Below are 20,540 nucleotides of genomic sequence, written 5' to 3'. Positions count from 1 at the left end.
ACGCAAATCCAGTGCATTTGGGGTTTATTAAACTGCTTCCTTTTGAAATTGAATTCGAACAGGACGGCAATAGCGGGTGGACGAAGGTCTGCAGTTTTTCCAAATTTGTTTGTGCTCTTCATCATTTTGCGTGACAAATAAATTATTGTCTTCCAAATTATTATTTTCAAATTTCTGTTTATATTCCCTCTGACCATAACGGCCATCAAAGCCACATATTCCTATTGATAATAGGTAATTAGAGGACTCATTCCGTTCATTAATTACATTTGTGAGGCAATGTGGTCCAATAATTTTTTTATCTCAACTTCAACATTTCTTTCTGAGATCTTTATTTGCTCAGGAAAACTGTTTTTCCTTTAAAATGTTATCATAGCAGGGTAAAAAGTTAATATCAAGTTTTTTGTTAACGAAACTTCTAATAAGTAGATACTGAAGCTTTATTAAATTTGCTTCGGTGATAAAAGATAATACTTCATACATTTTCTAAACACCAAAATTCAAAAATATAATATTTTATATAGGCGTGAAAGTTTACACAGATATGATGTGCTTAAATAAAAGTATGTATAAAACAAATATTTGATATAGTGAGAAAAAAATCGCATGCCTGGTAGAATAACATGAAGAACAAAGAAAGTTGCAAAAAGTTGCAGCTGAAAGCAAAAGCATAGACTTAGAAAATATTAACTAATATAAACAAACTTGATTCATTTGAGGGCGAGACAGGGATCACAACTTTTTGTATACCTTAAATCGATGTATAAAGAATAACATACTACTCAAAAGGGCACTTATAAAGCAAATGTTTTAAAATAATAAAACAACATATTATTACATAAAAACCACTTTGTTATATAACATATACCTCTATTATCGATACTCATTTCGATTAATGGGGATTGAATATGATTTTATATTGCAATTTAATTTATTATAAGAGATAATTTTTAAGCTATTTTTATTGCACAGTCCCCGTGTTTCTATTGTCTCATTTCTATCGCTTTTCGTAACCCCTACGAATGGGATAAGGCGAAAATGTATTTACCGTTAGTTTTATTGGTGTTTTAAGAAACAGTTTTGATACAAACAGTGGTAAATTTCAAACTTTTATTTTTTTATTTTTGGCCTATGAAATCGACCAGTGTGCAGTGGTCCGATTACGCCAACCTTAAAACTCGATTTATTTTTGCACAAAGGAACCGGCTTATCAAGTTTCATCAAGATATCAAACTTTTACTGAAGTTGTAGCTTGCACGAACGGACAGACAGACATTCAACTTTTTTCATCATTCTGATCATTTATATACATACATCTATCTAGCTTATCTTTAAATGATACACACAACCAGGTGAACAAAACTAATATATCTTTAGCAACAGGTTGCAAGAGTATACAAATGTTTCAAAATAATTAAACATCCATTGAATCCATTGAATCGTGAATAAATTACATTAAAATTTTGACTTACATTAAAGCCCATTAACTTAAACTTATTATTATTCCTATTCTATGTCAGTAAAAGTTACATTAAAAACATCTTGGTGATTTAATCAGGGTTGTTGTGGAATCTGATAGTTCTCGGAATCAGAATTGAAATCGTTAAAAAAAAGTAGTAGGTGTCATGAATTCAGATATTATTGGTTTGGTATTCGAAACAGAGTTTTTATCGGTTTTGGGTGCTACGGAAACCAATTTTAACGCTTTTGCTATCAGAAACAAAACAAGAAGATAGTCGCTCACATATTTGAAATATAAGTTAAGAAATCAAGTTATTTTATTATTTCGAATTAATTTATCTTTATTTCTATAGGGGAAAACATAAGTATAGAACACGAAATGTCTTAATTATTGAGCTTTTGGGGAAAAAAAATCCGGATATTTAAAGATATTAGATTTGCAAAACGTAACAAATGTAATTTAACACCCAAATGCGTCTTTATTCATTCGATAAATGTTATCTCTAAAAATCTGTTTTTAATTCGGAACTCATTAAAAATTTACATAAAAGAGGACTGCTTCCAAATGTATTCATTTGCAAGTTTTGTCACATTAGTAAACAGCTGATTGGAATATTGGTTTTGCGTATGTCCGCAAAGACGAAAATCTAACAGATTTTGTGACACCATTGAAAATCGGAATTACTTTGCATTTCTGACAGCTAAGCAATTCGGTCTTGGATTCCACAACACCCCTGAACGTTAAAAACGGCAACAAGAAGAGTGACATTCTTTATATTATGAATATGAGGCTTGGTTCAAGGAACTGAGCAATTTTATTCAAATTCAGCGCTAGACCACATAAGTTTTTAGTTTTATTAATATATTCCCCCTTTTTTCGAAAATTGCTCAGGTATACTTAGGAACGTATTTTCAAGGAATTTTTAAATATACTACTCCCACACTGGCCGACATATTCGGCATAAGGTTTGTTAGAAAAACGAAAATCATTTTATGTCGTATATGGGAGTTGGGAGTAGTATTGACTCGATTTTATCTAGTTTTGTCAATTTCACATACTATTAAAATGCCATATATCAATAGAATGTTCCCTGGTTTTCTATAAGGTACCTCACATACCATCAGTATGAATGAGTAAATTCAACCGGATGTTTGAAAATTATAATATTATTTATATGGGCCCAGAGCAAATTACCCCTAAATTTTATCCACCTTAATCACAAAGATACTCCATTTTGAGCAAAGCACGTTTTCTTATTTTCATTGAGATAACTCACATATTGGCCCATACTCGTATATGGAGTATAAAGTCAACCGGAAGTTTGAAAATCTTTGTATTAAATATATGGTACTGTAGCTACTGAGGTCCAAATATTCGGTACCAAGAACAGTTGTAGTTCAATGTGGACATTTCTTGGTCATATGGTGGCAAACTTCAAAGGCACTATTCGTGTGCAGTTTTATACCGTTATATGAATTAGTGCTTTGTTTGTATACTGGAAATTAACAGAATTTAAATTTTTGTTATGTGGGAATTGCGCGTTGTTGTAGTCCGACTTCACATAAGACTGTCATACTAAATTTGGACGATATCGGTCAAGTGGGTCTTGAGACTTCACTTTAAAGTGGGTGGTGCTACGCCCCTCGTATAGTATTATTTGGCTCCGGTTCTTATATCATATCTGGTGTAAAATTTATGTCTCTGTCATATTTCGTTATTGATTTATCACACTTTTAGTACGTTTTAACAGTACCGTTATATAGGGAGTGGAAGGGGTTGGCTTCCGATTTCATTCATTTTTACAGTGTCGATATAAATTCTCAAGGGACCAATTAGAGGTACCTCTTGTTATTGTCATCACATGTGTCAATTTACAGTTCTTTATTTTACATTAGTGCTTAGTTATTGTACTTTATTGCTTTTAACTAAATGGCATTTTCTGGATCCAATAAAACTAATCTACGAACTCGTCCTATGCTGTTTTCTAAGGAACACATGTACGAAGTTTCATTACGATATCTTAATGTTTACTCAAGTTACAGCTCGCACAGATAGACGGACGGACAAACTCCCATGCGAGTTTGAACTCTTCTCATCATCCTTATCATTTATGTATGTATATAATAATCTTGCACCTATCTCGATTAGTTTTAGGTGATACAAACAACCGTTAGGTGAACAGAACTCTTTTATTTATAGCAACATGTTGCAAGAGTAGAAAAATTTCTCACAAGCGGACGCGGAACTCTTATTTTCGGAGAACGAAGATCAATAATAGTAGTAAGGAAAGAGTAACTTAACCGAACAGCCGAAATCAATATATTGTACATACGAGTAATATCAGTACATACACAGACGATATGTTTTAAGATGTAATGGGATGCATATGTAACCATTGTAATGATTTATAGCTTTTGACCTTAAAATATCAAAAATTATAAATTATTTAATTTGACTTTGCAAAACGTTTAAGTAGTGTTTGTTAGGCAAACGGGATAAATTGCCACAAAGAAAGAAAATACTTTCTGTTCAAGAAAAAATGGAAAATTTAAATGTGATGGATAAACAAAATTGCAATTCGTGCTCTCGGAAAATTAATTAATTTTATTTGTTTGCTTTTAAAAATTTGATAATGGACAAACCCAGGCGACCTCTACTGTGAAACCAAAATTAAAAATATATGGTTGAGTGGTGATAACATAAGTAAAAAGAAAAACGTCTGATATACGGACGGTTTAAAAATAGACAATTTGTATTTTGAGTGGTTTGTCAGAGCCAGAAGCAAAATATACCAGTGTGTGATCCATTATAAAGGAAAAATAAAAACAAAAATAAACTGGTCAATTAGGCGTTCACACATTTTCTACATCAAATGGATGACCGAAGCGACATAAAGTGACATTCGAAAGCGTATGTGAGAAATCTGCTGAGGTTAGTTCCGAAGAAGTATATTGATTCAGACAAAATATACCAGACTGTTATTGGATTACAGCCAAGGAGATATTACTAAGGCAGATGAAACTGGACTTTTTTCCATGCTTTGCCAAATCAGACTCTTGCCTTGAAGAGCCAAAAGTGGATTGAAGGAAAAATTAACCTTGCTATTGTGTACTAATATGTCTGGCGATAAAGAAAAACCGTTAGTTTTCGTAAAAGCAGCTTGTCCACGCGCACTTGGCTCTCAGAACTCACCTTTTTTAATTTTTAGATTCGAGATATTAATTTAATAACATAAATTTGATCTTTTTATATGCTAACGCAACATCCGTTTTTCAGCCCTTCGATCAGAGTACAGCAGATTAGGGCATTATTTCAAATTTCATCCATTATCAAATATATTTGGACAAGAGTAGAAGACATTTCAATGAACAAACTTTCAAAAACAATGACATTTTGGAATGAATTAAAAATTTCTTTTCAAAATCTGGTTTTTTCTGACATCAATGCAGGGGAGTATACTCCTCAAGCAGCTTTTTAAAAACAACTTATAATTCATTCCAAAATGTCAAATATCGATGCTTGACGCTTTGATAAAGCTTTAAGGGGGGTATACCTTTAGTACCGTTAAAAATTATCACATCTGAATTTTTGCATATATCGTAAGAGGTATTATTGAACTACAAAATAAAAATTATTTCATTTCAAAAAAAAACCAAATTGGCGGAAATATCAACTATCCCGTTGATTGACATTGTTTGCGGGCGTCAACTTCCTGACTAGGCGTCTTATCTGAAATAAAATTAGTAGTAGCGAGACGCATTTGCAGACAGAAGAAGAAAGAGGCCGAAATGCGTGAGTACAAACAGCTTGATAAGCAGGCCGACAGGGGTAATGCTCGAAAATTCTACGAAAATATGCGGCGGCTTACAGAAGGTTTCAAGACCGGAGCATACTCTTGTAGAACCCCCAAAGGTGATCTAGTTACCGATGCCCAGAGCATACTTAAATTATGGAGGGAACACTTCTCCAGCCTGCTGAATGGCAGTGAAAGCACAACACCGGGAGAAGGCGAACCCGATTCCCCAATCGATGACGATGGAGCAGACGTTCCATTACCCGACCATGAAGAAGTTCGAATAGCAATCACCCGCCTGAAGAACAACAAAGCAGCAGGGGCCGATGGATTGCCGGCCGAGCTATTCAAACACGGCGGCGAAGAACTGATAAGGAGCATGCATCAGCTTCTTTGTAAAATATGGTCGGACGAAAGCATGCCCAACGACTGGAATTTAAGTGTGCTATGCCCAATCCATAAAAAAGGAGACCCCACAATCTGCGCCAACTACCGTGGGATTAGTCTCCTCAACATCGCATATAAGGTTCTATCGAGCGTACTGTGTGAAAGATTAAAGCCCACCGTCAACGAACTGATTGGACCTTATCAGTGTGGCTTTAGACCTGGCAAATCAACAACCGACCAGATATTCACCATGCGCCAAATCTTGGAAAAGACCTGTGAAAGGAGAATCGACACACACCACCTCTTCGTCGATTTCAAAGCTGCTTTCGACAGCACGAAAAGGAGCTGCCTTTATGCCGCGATGTCTGAATTTGGTATCCCCGCAAAACTGATACGGCTGTGTAAACTGACGTTGAGCGGCACCAAAAGCTCCGTCAGGATCGGGAAGAACCTCTTCGAGCCGTTCGATACCAAACGAGGTTTCAGACAAGGCGACTCCCTATCGTGCGACTTTTTCAATCTGCTGCTGGAGAAAATAGTTCGAGCTGCAGAACTTAATCGAGCAGGTACAATCTTCTATAAGAGTGTACAGCTGCTGGCGTATGCCGATGATATTGATATCAGCGGCCTCAACACCCGCGCCGTTAGTTCTGCTTTCTCCAGGCTGGACAAGGAAGCAAAACGAATCGGTCTGGCAGTGAACGAGGGCAAGACGAAATATCTCCTGTCATCAAACAAACAGTCGTCGCACTCGCGACTTGGCACTCACGTCACTGTTGACAGTCATAACTTTGAAGTTGTAGATAATTTCGTCTATCTTGGAACCAGCGTAAACACCACCAACAATGTCAGCCTAGAAATCCAACGCAGGATAACTCTTGCCAACAGGTGCTACTTCGGACTGAGTAGGCAATTGAGAAGCAAAGTCCTCTCTCGACAGACAAAAACCAAACTCTATAAGTCTCTCATAATTCCCGTCCTGCTATATGGTGCAGAGGCTTGGACGATGTCAACAGCGGATGAGTCGACGTTGCGAGTTTTCGAGAGAAAAATTCTGCGAAAGATTTGTGGTCCTTTTTAAAATTTTTTAAACATTTCTTTTCAAAATCTGGTTTTTTCTGACATCAATGCAGGGGAGTATACTCCTCAAGCAGCTTTTTAAAAACAACTTATAATTCATTCCAAAATGTCAAATATCGATGCTTGACGCTTTGATAAAGCTTTAAGGGGGGTATACCTCTAGTACCGTTAAAAATTATCACATCTGAATTTTTGCATATATCGTAAGAGGTATTATTGAACTACAAAATAAAAATTATTTCATGTCAAAAAAAAACCAAATTGGCGGAAATATCAACTATCCCGTTGATTGACATTGTTTGCGGGCGTCAACTTCCTGACTAGGCGTCTTATCTGAAATAAAATTAGTAATTTTTTTTTAATCAAAAAGCTTTTATCAGGTGCATAGTAGTGGGGTTTTGAGAATTTTGAAAAATTGGGGATGTCGGCTTGGCTTTTCTAAAAACTGCCATTTTTACCCTTGTTTTTCGACATTTAAAGAGTTAAATCACTGTTAAAACGCCATTTTTCTCGGAAAAGCGCTCTTTCATGCACTTCAGTATAAAATTGTCTATAAACTACTCTTCAGTTAAAGTAAATCGGTAAAATAATTCGCTCGCAATTTTGACGGTCGGATAAAAAAAGTTAGTTTCGAAGAAACGAGCCTCAAGGTTTTGGTACTATACAGCCGCTGCTTGAAGTGCAGTGGTTCTGGAGCCTATTTCTTCGAAAATATTCTGAGTAAACCAATGAACATTAACCAATGAATATTTTTGAATAGTTTTTCAATTGATTAGAGCGAAAAAGTATTTCCCCCCTTAAGGGTTTGCATGGCAAACAGCTTTTTTTAACCCTCGTCGAGACCAATGGGTCTGGCCAGGCATATTCTGTTTTTAAATGTTATTTAAATATATTTAGAGTGTAGCAAACACGGCGGCGAAGAACTGATAAGGAGCATGCATCAGCTTCTTTGTAAAATATGGTCGGACGAAAGCATGCCCAACGCTTGGAATTTAAGTGTGCTATGCCCAATCCATAAAAAGGAGACCCCACAATCTGCGCCAACTACCGTGGGATTAGCCTCCTTAATATCGCGTATAAGGTTCTATCGAGCGTATTGTGTGAAAGATTAAAGCCCACCGTCAACAAACTGATTGGACCTTATCAGTGTGGCTTTAGACCTGGTAAATCAACAACTGACCAGATATTCACCATGCGCCAAATCTTGGAAAAGACCCGTGAAAGGAGAATCGACACACATCACCTCTTCGTCGATTTCAAAGCTGCTTTCGACAGTACGAAAAGGAGCTGCCTTTATGCCGCAATGTCTGAATTTGGTATCCCCGCAAAACTATTACGGCTGTGTAAACTGACGTTGAGTGGGACCAAAAGCTCCGTCAGGATCGGGAAGGACCTCTCCGAGCCGTTCGATACCAAACGAGGTTTCAGACAAGGCGATTCCCTATCGTGCGACTTTTTCAACCTGCTTCTGGAGAAAATAGTTCGAGCAGCAGAACTCAACAGAGAAGATACCTTCTTCTATAAGAGTGTACAACTGCTGGTGTATGCCGATGATATTGATATCATCGGCTTCAACACCCGCGCCGTTAGTTCTGCTTTCTCCAGACTGGACAAGGAAGCAAAACAAATGGGTCTGGCAGTGAACGAGGGCAAGACGAAATATTTCCTGTCATCTAACAAACAGTCGTCGCACTCGCGACTTGGCTCTCACGTCACTGTTGACAGTCATAACTTTGAAGTTGTAGATAATTTCGTCTATAGAGGCCATCTCCAGCAATCCACAGCGAGTAAGATCAAATCATCCTCTAAGTAGGCTATTCTAAAAGATATTAGAGTCATGGACACTTCCAGGACTTGAATACCATATTGAAAATTATATATTTATTGTATTCACAGTTTATGGGAAATTTCATATGTGGCAACTTCGCCTGAAAGTTAGTTTTATAGCGAATTAATTTTTAATTCTTGAATAAAAAAGTCTCTTTTAAATGGAAAGCAAAATATATTGAACGCACTTAGCTACAAATGTATACTGGACATAATCGCTAATGATTCTAGTATGTACGCATGTATATATATACTTATTACATAAAATTACCCACCGAAGTTATTTTTTACAACTTTGTTAAAGGCAGTGCCGAAGAGGATGACGACATCCTAATAAATTTTGCCATTTTGGTATACCAAAATCTTCGCAATGTGTCAATAATGTTCTTCCCAGATTTGATAGTGGCCGAATGCGACAAATGTTGCGCATAGAAATCTTTGAGTTCAACTATATATTATCCTTAATCAAGCAAGACCCTGTTTTCCAAAACAGAAATTGTGTTCCACAATTACCAATCGGTCTTCAACTAAAGATAACACTTCTTCTTCTGGGATCAAGTGGAAAAAGTGCCTCTATTAGAAAGATTGCAACATTATTCGGAATAGGCGATGGCGGAACAGTTACCAAAGTGACAGAGCGGGTTATCATCGCATTGATTAATTTAAAATCTACATTTTTATGTTGGCCATCTAGAGAAGAAAGGAGAAAGATTGTCACAAAAACAATGAAAGAGCTTCCAGGATGTATTGGCTATGTTGACGGTAATGAAATCAGATTAGCAGAGTCTCCTTCAAAAGATCACGAACTATACTTCTCTCGCAAAACACAGTATGCCATAAAAATGCAAGTAGTATGTGACTATTCACTAAGAATTTGACAAGCGACAATAGGATACCGAGGAAGCGTGCATGATGCTAAAATTTTTGCCGAATCTGCAATAGGTAAAAACCCACAAAATTATTTTTGTCATCGGAAATGGATTGCTGGCGATTCGGCATATCCGCTAAGCCAACACCTCATTACACCTTTTCGACAAAACAGTACTGAGCAGTCAAAAGAAATGAGAGATACATTCAATCAATATTTCTCTAAATATAGAGTACGTGTAGAAAATTGTTTTGGGAAATTAAAAGAAAAATTTTGCAGTTTAAAAGAACTACGGTTCTGATTAACGAACGAAACTAATTATAAAAATTGTTTTAGATGGATTTTGGCATGTTGTATCCTTCACAACATGTTGCTACAATTTAACTTAAACGAAAATTCTAGTTTAGAAAGCCAAGAAGAAACAGACTTCCCACAAGAAATTTATGAACACGACGACCTAAGAAAAGCTCTATCACATTTTGTAAACAATAAAGATATAATTATTTAATTTTATGTAGTATATATGTATAGTTTTATTTTTTAATTTTTAATTCCTCCATTGCTATTCGTTCCTTCATTTCAAGCTCACTTAAAGCCAATTTTTCTTTCATTTCAATTTATAGTATTCTTATTCTCTCTTCTGACTTACATTTTTCTTTTTCAAATAAAAATTTTTCGTATTGTAAATCAAATTCTTTTTCTTTTAAAAAGAGCTCCCTATCTTTCATTTTTGATCCTATCTCTAACTTTTCTTGCTTCACCTTAATTAAACCTGTGTGCATAGTAAGCACATCGGCAAGACCTGTCCGCGAATAAATACCCTTCCGTTTTATTGTGTTGCATGTAGATTCTGGACTGACTTCTTGAAAAATATCTGCAGGTGCGGTAGCTACATTTGCAGTGGTCGTTGAATTGCTTCCGGCGGCGAAATCGTCTGTGGTGGACGTCGAGTTGTTCTCTAAGGCTTCTGTATCCAAAACAAATGCATTAGATTGGAACTCTTTATAGCCAAATATATCTTCCAAATCGTAGAAGAAAGGACAAGTTCTCAAAATTATACCTAAAAATATAATTTATTATAATTTTATACCAAACAATTTATTTTCAAATTACTTTCTGTTGATTCGCCGTCTTGCATGGCACCTGCTCCCGTCGAATTCTGCCAAGCTCGTGCCTTTGTATAGCATTGGCGCAAGTGCCTTGCCTTTAGCCTCACTAAAGACCAATCCAACCGCCGATTTTGTGTCTCTAAAATTTTTTTATAATATACCTGTGCTGTCGGCTTTTCAATCGGACGGTTGTCTCGCATGTATGCAATTAAATTCTGTTGCTCCTCATTGCTCTATTTCCTGTACGGTGCTTTGCGTAGACGTTTTGGTCTACGTATTTTTGTTTTTTTTGGTATTTGGTGTGGTCTAAAACATATATTTGGGATTATTTTATTTACATTTATACTTTTATTACATATTTTAATTTTACTTACAATTTTGCTTCCATCAGATTCCATTTTCAAACGTAAATAAAGTCAGCTGATAAGAGATGCCAGTTTGCCACAATTAATAAACAAGCTCAACGCAGTTGGAATAGTGGTGAAATTGATTTTCACGTAAAACAAAAACAAAATAGATACCACGTCGGTAAATATGGGAATATTGCCACCTGGGAAATTTAACATGCTAGATAACGTTTAACTGTGAACAGCATAATTATAATTTGAGCAACTTTTCCCTCCACTTTCCGTGAATGTTAGATCAAATAAAAAGAGACTCGTGAACGTCCGTCTGCGGTGTCGTATCGAAATCAAAATGGACTTGTGCTCTGCCAGTCGGTTCCTTTTGTTAGTTTGGTATCGTGTCCTCATGTGTGTTGCATTCGTGATGTGGTGGTATTTGTGTGCCCGTGATGTGTGATGAAGATGTGGTGTGTAATGAAGATGTGGTGAGTCTTGAAGATGTGATGTGCATGAAGATGTGGTGTATATGATGTGTGTGGTGTAGCAATGTTATACTGTGAGGGGTCAGAGGCTCATTTAGCATCATAAAAGTTCATGTTTTTAGGCAAGCGCTTCAGCGAACTTTTATTCGGATTCATTAACATATCCTAAACAACTTGGCATATGCTTCCACATTGCAATAATAATCTCCAGTCGTTTATTTTCTTTTGGACAAAGCAAAATCTTATCTTTTAACCTTCATATAGCCATAATTACGAACCTAGTTATGTTTTGAATAGTGCCACATTATCTACCCCCAATTTTCGTATGGATAATCCATGTCCGAAAGATAAGTAGCACTATTTTAGTTGTAAATTTGTAGGAAGTTCTGCGCCACTACAATATGTGTTAAAGACACTAGCGTCCTTTAAGGGGGGAGCCTGATTTAGAAGCTTCAAAAAATCGATTTTTTTTAAGATGTTTTTAAGAGAGAAAGAACTAATTGATTAAAACGAAATTTTTGGGGTTTATAGTTATATATTTAAACATCATTCTCACATTGTTTAAATACAAAATCTTTTCTATTCTGCTTTTGGGAAGAAATTGCCCAATGCATCTCGCAAGTGCATTTGCCGGACGGCGGGCAGGATGCAGGTCGCAATTTCTATCTGAAACAAAAAATTTAAATAGATTCATATTTTTTAATAACATATCTTCTAGTTAAACTAAAAAGTTCTAAAAAAGTGTAAAATTCTACAATTTTTTAAAACTTGAAAAAAATTGGGTTTTTGCCAAAAGTTTTCCACTTTATGTTGTTTAAAAATATGGTCAAACATGACTTTTTTTAGTTTAAATAGAAGATAATTTAATGCCAAAGATAATAAATTTTGTCCCAATTCGATCCGACGTTTAGTTTTTTTTTCTATCTTGCCCGCCAATTCAGTAAAATCGTAAAAATGAAAAACCGAGAAATCGCGCGTCAAACTTTTCGCTTTCTGCCCAAGCGCTCATTTATCTGCTAGACGCTCGGTCACTATTTGCCTTCTAGCTTCGAAAATATTTCGAATTTCCATCTATAATTTTGGGGACATATTCTTAGATATTTTTTTAAAGAGATTTAAGCAAAAAAAAAATCAATTTTTTGAAGCTTCTAAATCAGGCTCCCCCCTTAAATACCCAAGATGCGGCGAAATTTGTCTGTACATACCCGATCCATTTCGCTGAAACGACTGTCACCAAAGTTAACAAATACATTATGTTGTCATTGGGATGACTTTGGTATTCCTGATGGACACTTCTACGAGTGTTCAATAAACGATGTATGCTCAACGAAAAATTTTGGTACATATCATCCGCATTTTCGTCGTGCCCTTCAAAGAAATTTTTACCTAAAGAAATATTTAAAATAAATCCAGAAGTGAGCTTGGCCTATAATGCTAAAACTCATTTGAGTTAAGTATTATTAGATTTTATACTTGATTCTTGTAAAAGACATCCATTACCTTAAAATTTTCACTTTTCCTTTGCATTTTGGCTTCGAAATACCTATTTTTGGAAATAAATCAAAATCAAATTTTAACTTTTTGTTTCTCAATCAGCTGATTAATAATTGATTTACCACAATAAATTTATAAGAAGGTGGTCTCAACTATTGTGCTATATGAATACCCTAGATATTAAATCTTCTATCAACATTTATGTATGTTCACTCACTTTTTTCTCTACAAATATAAATATAAGCTATAAGTTATTTTGTGGGATATTAACTTTACAACTATTATGGTCGTAGGTATATCCACTTTGCACAAAAAAACAAAATTTATCTGGCTTTTATAAACCAGACTGTAAAAAAGTTAATACAATAATAAAAAAGGTTACTTATACAAAATTGATGTATCTGACTTTACGACGTTTCATGAAAAAAATGTTTTCATTAGAAAATTTAATTATTTCGTGTTTACAATATTCAAACGTAACACATTTGATGTTAATCGAGGAAAAGACGGGACTTTTGGAGTTCCAAAGGCATCGGAAGCAATATTATATTTATTAGGCTCAAAAAGATGTGATATTGCAAACTGAATTCTAATAACATGTATAAATTCATAAACATAAATAAGCAGTAACATAAATAATATTATTTACCGTTTCTCCAGGTGTAACTTAAATAATACTGAAGTTAAGATCAACTCAACGTTAAGGGCCATTATTCCTCGTTGCTGGTCAGATCCTGTCATGTGCACGGTACTGCGTAAAGACTTAAAACCTCCAATTATACATCAGGCTGCGTTTGATAACACAGTAAGCGTTTTCTACATATAAATATAATGAATCCTGAATTGCTTTATTACGTGACAATTATATTGCATGTGCACTCTATAACTTTGTAAAGTAAAAAAGGTAATGCCGATATTTCATGCTACGTAGGGGAACAAAGTTTTTGATAATGTACATTCCGCAACGTAAATAACAATGGTTTAAAAAATTTTATTTATTTTTAACATGAAAACTCATATCAAATTTTGAATGTTCTAAAGCCGCTAAACATTAATAGGTGAATGAAAACAACTTGGCACGTCAGGTTTTCTTGTAGCATCAAAACATGTTTTTTCTTAAAAAGTACAAATATCAATTACATTTACAGATATTATTGCTAAATGTAGAAAAAATACTAATGATTTTCGTAATATTTTGTTATTGGACGGTTTCTTTTAAATCTCCAGCAGCAATAATCTGGTAGCATTCCGGCGCCTTTCTCTTAATAGTTTTTCTCCATTAAGGGGTTAGGGGTAGTCAGAGGCACGAAAAATTGAGAATTTTCAGTATTTTTTTTGTTATTAAATCGTGTTATTTTACAAAATTAGTAATATGGCATTATTATATAATGTGTTGACTTGAAGTCACGAAAATTTCAAAAAAAAATTTAATTTCCAAAGTTATAGTTGTTTGTGTTGACCCTATTTCAAAAAAAGGTACTTGCGGTGACAACTATAAGTCCTTGGAGATTCATCTAAAATCAATCGAACAAAAAAATTGTTTTATAAATAGATAAACTCGGGCCTGATCGAAGGATTTGTTTTTTTTTCAAAAATTAACAAAATGGTGGCCTCATGAAATTTTTTTCTAAATTTTTGGGAAAAAATCAACAGTTAATTGTCTTAAAAACCGAAATTTTTGTAAAACAAAAAATCTTTCGATCAGGCCCGAGTTTTTTATGTATTCTAAAAGCCGTATAAATCTACTGAGCGGTTTTCGGGTTACAGTTATCACCAGTTCAAAAAACATAGTTTTGAGAAAAACGCGTTTAAAGTTTCCAACTAGCGCACTATGGGCCAGCGGACCGCTTTTTTTTGGCAAAAAACCATTTTTTTTGCATGGTTCAAAAATGGACTTATCTTAAAAAAAAAATTTATATGGACAGATGGCAATCCTATTCATTTACCGTACGTTCAAAGATGACATTTCAATCATATGGTTTTTCGTGATTCGTATGAAGAATAATAACTCAAAACGCAAGTGTTTCTAATAGTGAAGGGTGAACATTTTTTTTTCTTTCTAAAAATGGAAAATAGTTATCAAGGTATTTTATATAAAATGGAATAGCTAGCATTTTTTTAATCATTATTGTGAGCGAGTTTTAATTACGTGTAAGTATGTGGTTTTCTTGTGTAAATTTATCAATCGTGTTTGTGTTCTGTGGATATGAGCGTTACTTCATTTTGGTCCCTTTTGTATAAACAATATATCAGGTTAAAGGTGATAATGTGTACTTTCATGTGGTAATTAAAATTTTTGCGAATATTTGCGAATGATGGAAATAATGTAGATATATTTTCAGAATCGATTAACCTCAAAAATACAGATATTATTAATGTATGGCTACAAAATAAGAAAAATAAAGATGTAGTTGAGAATTGGATTATCCATGAAATAAATAAAAATATAAATGAAGAATAATTGGAAGCGTTTAAAAAGAAAATTGAGAATCTTTGTTCATTCATAAATCGAAAATGGATCAAATACCAAAGGTCATTAACTTGTTTTAAGCAATATTATAATGAATGGCTAGAGGGTGAGACAAATTTCATAATTGGTCGCAAATGTAAAAGAGGAAGACCACAACTTAGTTATAGTGAGGCGAGTGATCGTTTGAAGAGAAAATTTGCCTCAGATGTGTCTTCGGGATAACAAAATGACCCTATGCTACTAGTTCACACTGCCTCTAATGCAGCACGATCTGCAAATGAACCTGATTTATAGATACTGCCTATTTATATTTTAATAAGTACGATTGGTACCCAATGTCGGCAACAGTCTACAAGATTTTAGTTCATTCGGCACAAATAATGGAGGCGTCTTTAGTACCAGTTGGCTTTCAGGAGAAAATGCATCAGAAGCAAGAAATAAGTTTTACAAAAAAGATCGTATTGCTCATGCGAGGAAAAATTCACGAAGTAACAATATTGTCGATGTGTTTAATAGAGCTATGGATTCTTCTGACCCTTTGTTATCAAGTATCTGCTTAAATAATCGTACTAAAAATAAATTAATCCGAGGAGTCCCACATGAAGTTACTGAACTTTTAGAGTTTCCTGCTGTTCCATACAATTTAGACGTTTAGATGATGATGAAAATTGTAGTTCGGACGACGATATAGAGATGCTCTCTGAATATTCTTTTGAGTTAGAAGTTGGTATTGAACAGGATTTGGAATAATGTATGGTTATATTGTAATGCATTTAAAAAATTATCTCACATGCCTGTTATTAATGTTCTTCCTTAGACAAATTTGTAGCTGTCGGGAAATCCGGTTGTGTTTGCCCGAAATGCACTCACTAATAAACGTAAACATTTAAAAACATAAACTTTTTCACTTTATACTCTCCATTTTTGCATAAAATAAATTCATTTTTATAAACTATTGAAACGTTTGCATATTACAGATTTTTTAATATTTTATATCTTCGAGGGGTAGGAGTGGCAGTACTCCGACTATCCTCATTTTTACAAAAGTCTATGAAATATGTACATATGTATATGAAAAGCATTTGAGCGAAGTTTTAGCGATCTAGGACTTTTCTCTGATTTATGCCAAAAATAATGGTGCGCTGGCCCATAGTGTAGCGCTTTGAGGTGCCCGAGTAAATGCAAAAAAAAAATTAATTTTTTGAAAATTCTAACTACCCCTAACCCCTTAAGTAAATGTCCTGGTGGCACCTGCCGTCCTGTTCGTCACTCACATCAACCAAATTTGGCGGAAAGAGATTCGGATGAGATTCCAGCATAAGCGTTTTTAAGGGCACATTACACCCCAAAATTTTATATGACAATTATAAGTTCATTTATAAAGGCTTTGTAATTTTCTGATATCACTTTTCTCGTGTACAGCTGTGCTTTCGTGCTCTTAGAAATTTGTTCAATTTATATATTAATTTAAAACTGTGTGGTGAAATTATCTGAATTAAGGGATCCGTTAAGATTAGTATCACTGTTATATTGTTCTATTAAAGCAATTGAAATTTACTTTAATAGTGTGTTGGCTACTTTTAATTTATTCCGCCGAATCATTTTCAGTTTGTTTTTGTGCTACATTTTAAATAGTGCAATTGTTAGTGTTAATTTATATTGCTTACTTAATTGTCTTTCTTGTTTTTATTCGTTTCCATCTTTGTCCACAGCTGTTGGCGAGTTTCTTACTTTTCGTGTGATACAGTGCATCTTAAACTGCTCGCTACATTGGTTGTTATCTTTGATAATCAACTATTTTTATTGCAGTTATTTGTTATAAATATTTTTGTCATTGTTTTTTTTTTTACTTTTATTATTTAACATTTTTTATATTTTTGTTTAATATTGTTTTTGTTCCTTAAGGCTTGCAATTTTCCGAACTGCTCTGTGAAAGGCGAGTCGGAACGCTTTGTATCTTGCTGGCTTTGTGACGAGCTTGCCCATCTTAAATGTGCTGGTCTGACAGGTAGGATATTGGATTCTGTTTTTGATAGTAAGGGCTTGTGCTGGTCTTGCTTAAAATGCAGACCAACAGAAATTGAATTATTGAACGTTTTTAGGTAGGCACGCAATGCTTTCAAGGAGATTGGTCGTGAGCTTGAAACCCTTACTGAAAATTTGTTTTAATCATTTCAATGCCTAAATGTTCAAGAAGATAATTCAAAACCTTCCTATAAACGTAAACGTCCGTCTGATGAAGATACCACTGCATCTTCCTTAAAAAGAATGCCCCCCACCCACTATTGACCTCATCAATTCTTCTTCTCAAGGAGAAAAGGTTCCGTATGCCCAGGACACAGAGAAAACTGTTACTGAACACGGTAAGCGGAAAACTTCTCAAGATCCGTCTCCAAATACATCCAAGTCAGCTAATAAAAACTTAGTTGTAATACCGCGGAAAAATTTTTTGTAACTTAGCAATTTTTGTCTTAAGACTTGAGATGATATAAAAAGTTATATCTCGTCGAAATTAAAAACGGTAGATACAGATATCTGTAAATTTAATTTCAAATACAACAGGGATATTTCGTCGTTTAAGATCGACGTATCCGCAGACAATTTTCAATTGGTACTTGACAACTCATTCTGGCCATCTGGGGTCTTTGTGCGCGAATTCGAGCACAAACGTGATAAGCTCCTTGTAGTTACATATCACTAAAATGCCACGAAACCCCGATGATACAAAAAACTAATTAACAATAATTCACTGAGTATTTATTATCAAAATGTTAGAGGTCTTAATACAAAACTTACTGATATGTATTTAAATAACATTCATTGCAACTTTAAAATCATTGCTTTCACAGAAACTTGGCTAAAGCCCCACATTTTTGATAATGAAATATATCTCCGGAAAATAAATCTTCCCCCTTACACTAACCGTTTAAAACTTATAAATCTCCCGACACTCGCTAGTCGTAGGCAGATGCTTGGTATAATATTTCTTGTAAAACTCATGAATGGGTCAGTCTGTAGCCCATCTCTCTTATCTAATATTAATTTTAACGTTCCCGCTCGCTCTACCAGGTAGTTTACACCCTTACTTTTAAAATTTTCTGGAACAAATTTTGAGTTAAACGAACCATTTCGCCGTATATGTCATGATTCCAGTTCTCATTCTAGCACATTTGATCTAACAGACTCACTCTTTACCATTAAAAAATTTATTTTATCTACTCTTAACAAGTAACATTTAAAAACAATAAACTTACTTTAATATAATTCAAAATTTTGGCTGTTGAAATTTTTGTTTCTTTAGCTGAGTAGCTTAAGATCCCAACGCTTAAAACTCTTTTGCCTTTTATGACTCGGCTAATTCCGCTCGTTCGCGGATTGAGCCTCTCGCGTCGGTTGGGCGGGAGGAGGGTAATCGTTGGGTATTATTATTAATATCGACTCCTAGAAAATTTTGAATTTTTCTTTCAGATATACAAATCGAGTTGGAGGCTTTGGCACAGGCAGTTCAGCACTACGTGGGATGCGTCTGTTAGCCGAAGACAAGTTTGCAGTGTTTTTGGAGTTGGTTGTAGTGCCTTTTTTAAATCAAACGAAAATAACAATTCTTAGCATTGGTTCCTCTCCTCCCCTTAGTTAGGAAGCGCTTCAAGGTGTCAAACCAATCATATAGAATAAAGTCAGCCGGATGTTCGAAAATCCTGATATTAGTTACATATATAGGGGTTAGGCCAAGTTTTACCTCAAATTTATCTAATTTAGGCACAAAGACACACTTTTATGAATAAAACACGATCTCTTATTTTCATTGGCATAACTAACATATTGGCCGATATGTGCGGTACAGAGTTACCCCAAAGATCGAAAATCTTTATATTAAGTATATGTGGGCAAAGGAAAGTATTAGTGCGATTGAACCCATTTTTGACATACAGATGTACTATTGTAAGAGAAGGATTACGCCCTAATTTCAATTATATATATCACACATTGTGCGCTGGGTTTGGGACCCGCCAAATAAAAAAACACCCCCAATGAAAAAGCGTAAACAGCCTCGGATGAGAGACCCCTTTTGATGACGACCATGGCAAACGAAATAAGGACTACGAATTGAGGGCATGCACCTGGAATGTCCGGTCCCTTAATTGGGAAGGTGCCACTGCCCAGCTGGTTGATGTCCTCGTGAAAACAAAGGCTGACATCACCGCCGTCCAAGAAATGCGATGGACGGGACAAGGACAGAGACAAGTAGGTCCTTGTGACATTTACAACAGTGGCCATATAAAGGAGCGCAAGCTTGGTGTTGGATTCGTGGTGGGAGAGAGACTCCGTCGCCGAGTACTATCATTCACTGCGGTGAATGAACGTCTATCCACAATCCGCATCAAAGCGAGGTTCTTCAACATATCGCTGATTTGCGCTTACGCCCTGACGGAAGAGAAGGACGATGTGACCAAAGATAATTTTTTTATTAGTGCTTGGAGCGCACTTATGAGAGATGCCCCCGCCACGATGTCAAAGTCGTGCTTGGCGACTTCAACGCCAGGGTGGGCAAAGAAGGTATCTTTGGCACTACGGTCGGTGAATTCAGCCTCCACGAGGAAACATCCCCAAATGGGATGAAGCTGATAGACTTCGCCGGGGCCCGAAATATGGTTATCTGTAATACTAGATTCCAGCATAAGAAGATTCATCAAGCTACCTGGCTGTCTCCGGACCGAAAAACCACCAACCAAATCGATCATGTTGTGATAGACGGAAGACACGTCTCCAATGTTTTAGATGTGCGTGCGCTCCGAGGTCCTAACATCGACTCGGACCACTATCTTGTTGCAGCTAAGATTCGCATCCGCCTCTGCGCAGCAAAAAACGCACGCCAACAAACACAAGGCAACCAAACACAAGGAAGGTTCGACGTCGAGAAGCTCCAATCACAACAGATAGCCGAACGATTCTCTCCCGCCTCTGTGCAGCAAAAAACGCACGCCAACAAACGCAAGGCCAACAAACACAAGGAAGGTTCGACGTCGAGAAGCTGCAATCACAACAGACAGCCGAACGATTCTCTACTCGGCTTGCACTCCTACTCTCTGAGAGCACTCGTCAACAACTCGGTATAAGGGAACTGTGGGACGTACTCGGTAAAGAGACCGAAATGCGTGAGTATGAAGAGCTTGATAAGCTGGCCGACAGGGGTAATGCCCGAAAATTCTACGAAAAAATGCGG

At 35.6% G+C, this 20,540-nt stretch overlaps 2 protein-coding genes across 16 annotated transcripts in view; both read left to right on the top strand.

Annotated features, from left to right (window-relative positions):
• LOC105222874 (tau-tubulin kinase homolog Asator) overlaps positions 1-20,540 on the top strand; it is a 763,131-nt gene that overhangs the window by 590,088 nt on the left and 152,503 nt on the right. For all 15 annotated transcript variants that reach the window (XR_007423119.1, XM_049459556.1, XM_049459549.1 and 12 more), the window contains one exon: positions 13,507-13,651. Coding sequence is in view for 14 of the 15 variants with exons in the window: in XM_049459556.1 (XP_049315513.1) it covers positions 13,507-13,651 (145 nt within the window). In the remaining variant the exon portion in view is untranslated. The remainder of the gene's footprint in view (positions 1-13,506; positions 13,652-20,540) is intronic.
• LOC125779131 (craniofacial development protein 2-like) overlaps positions 1-20,540 on the top strand; it is a 409,833-nt gene that overhangs the window by 328,085 nt on the left and 61,208 nt on the right. Inside the window, exon 2 of the mRNA XM_049459746.1 lies at positions 6,122-6,530. The gene's annotated coding sequence lies outside the window, so the exon portion shown is untranslated. The remainder of the gene's footprint in view (positions 1-6,121; positions 6,531-20,540) is intronic.

This window comes from Bactrocera dorsalis, chromosome 6, assembly GCF_023373825.1.
Source record: "Bactrocera dorsalis isolate Fly_Bdor chromosome 6, ASM2337382v1, whole genome shotgun sequence".
Lineage (NCBI taxonomy): Eukaryota > Metazoa > Arthropoda > Insecta > Diptera > Tephritidae > Bactrocera > Bactrocera dorsalis.
The sequence above is the reverse complement of the archived record's forward strand: the minus strand, read 5'-3'. Positions and strand labels throughout refer to the sequence as shown.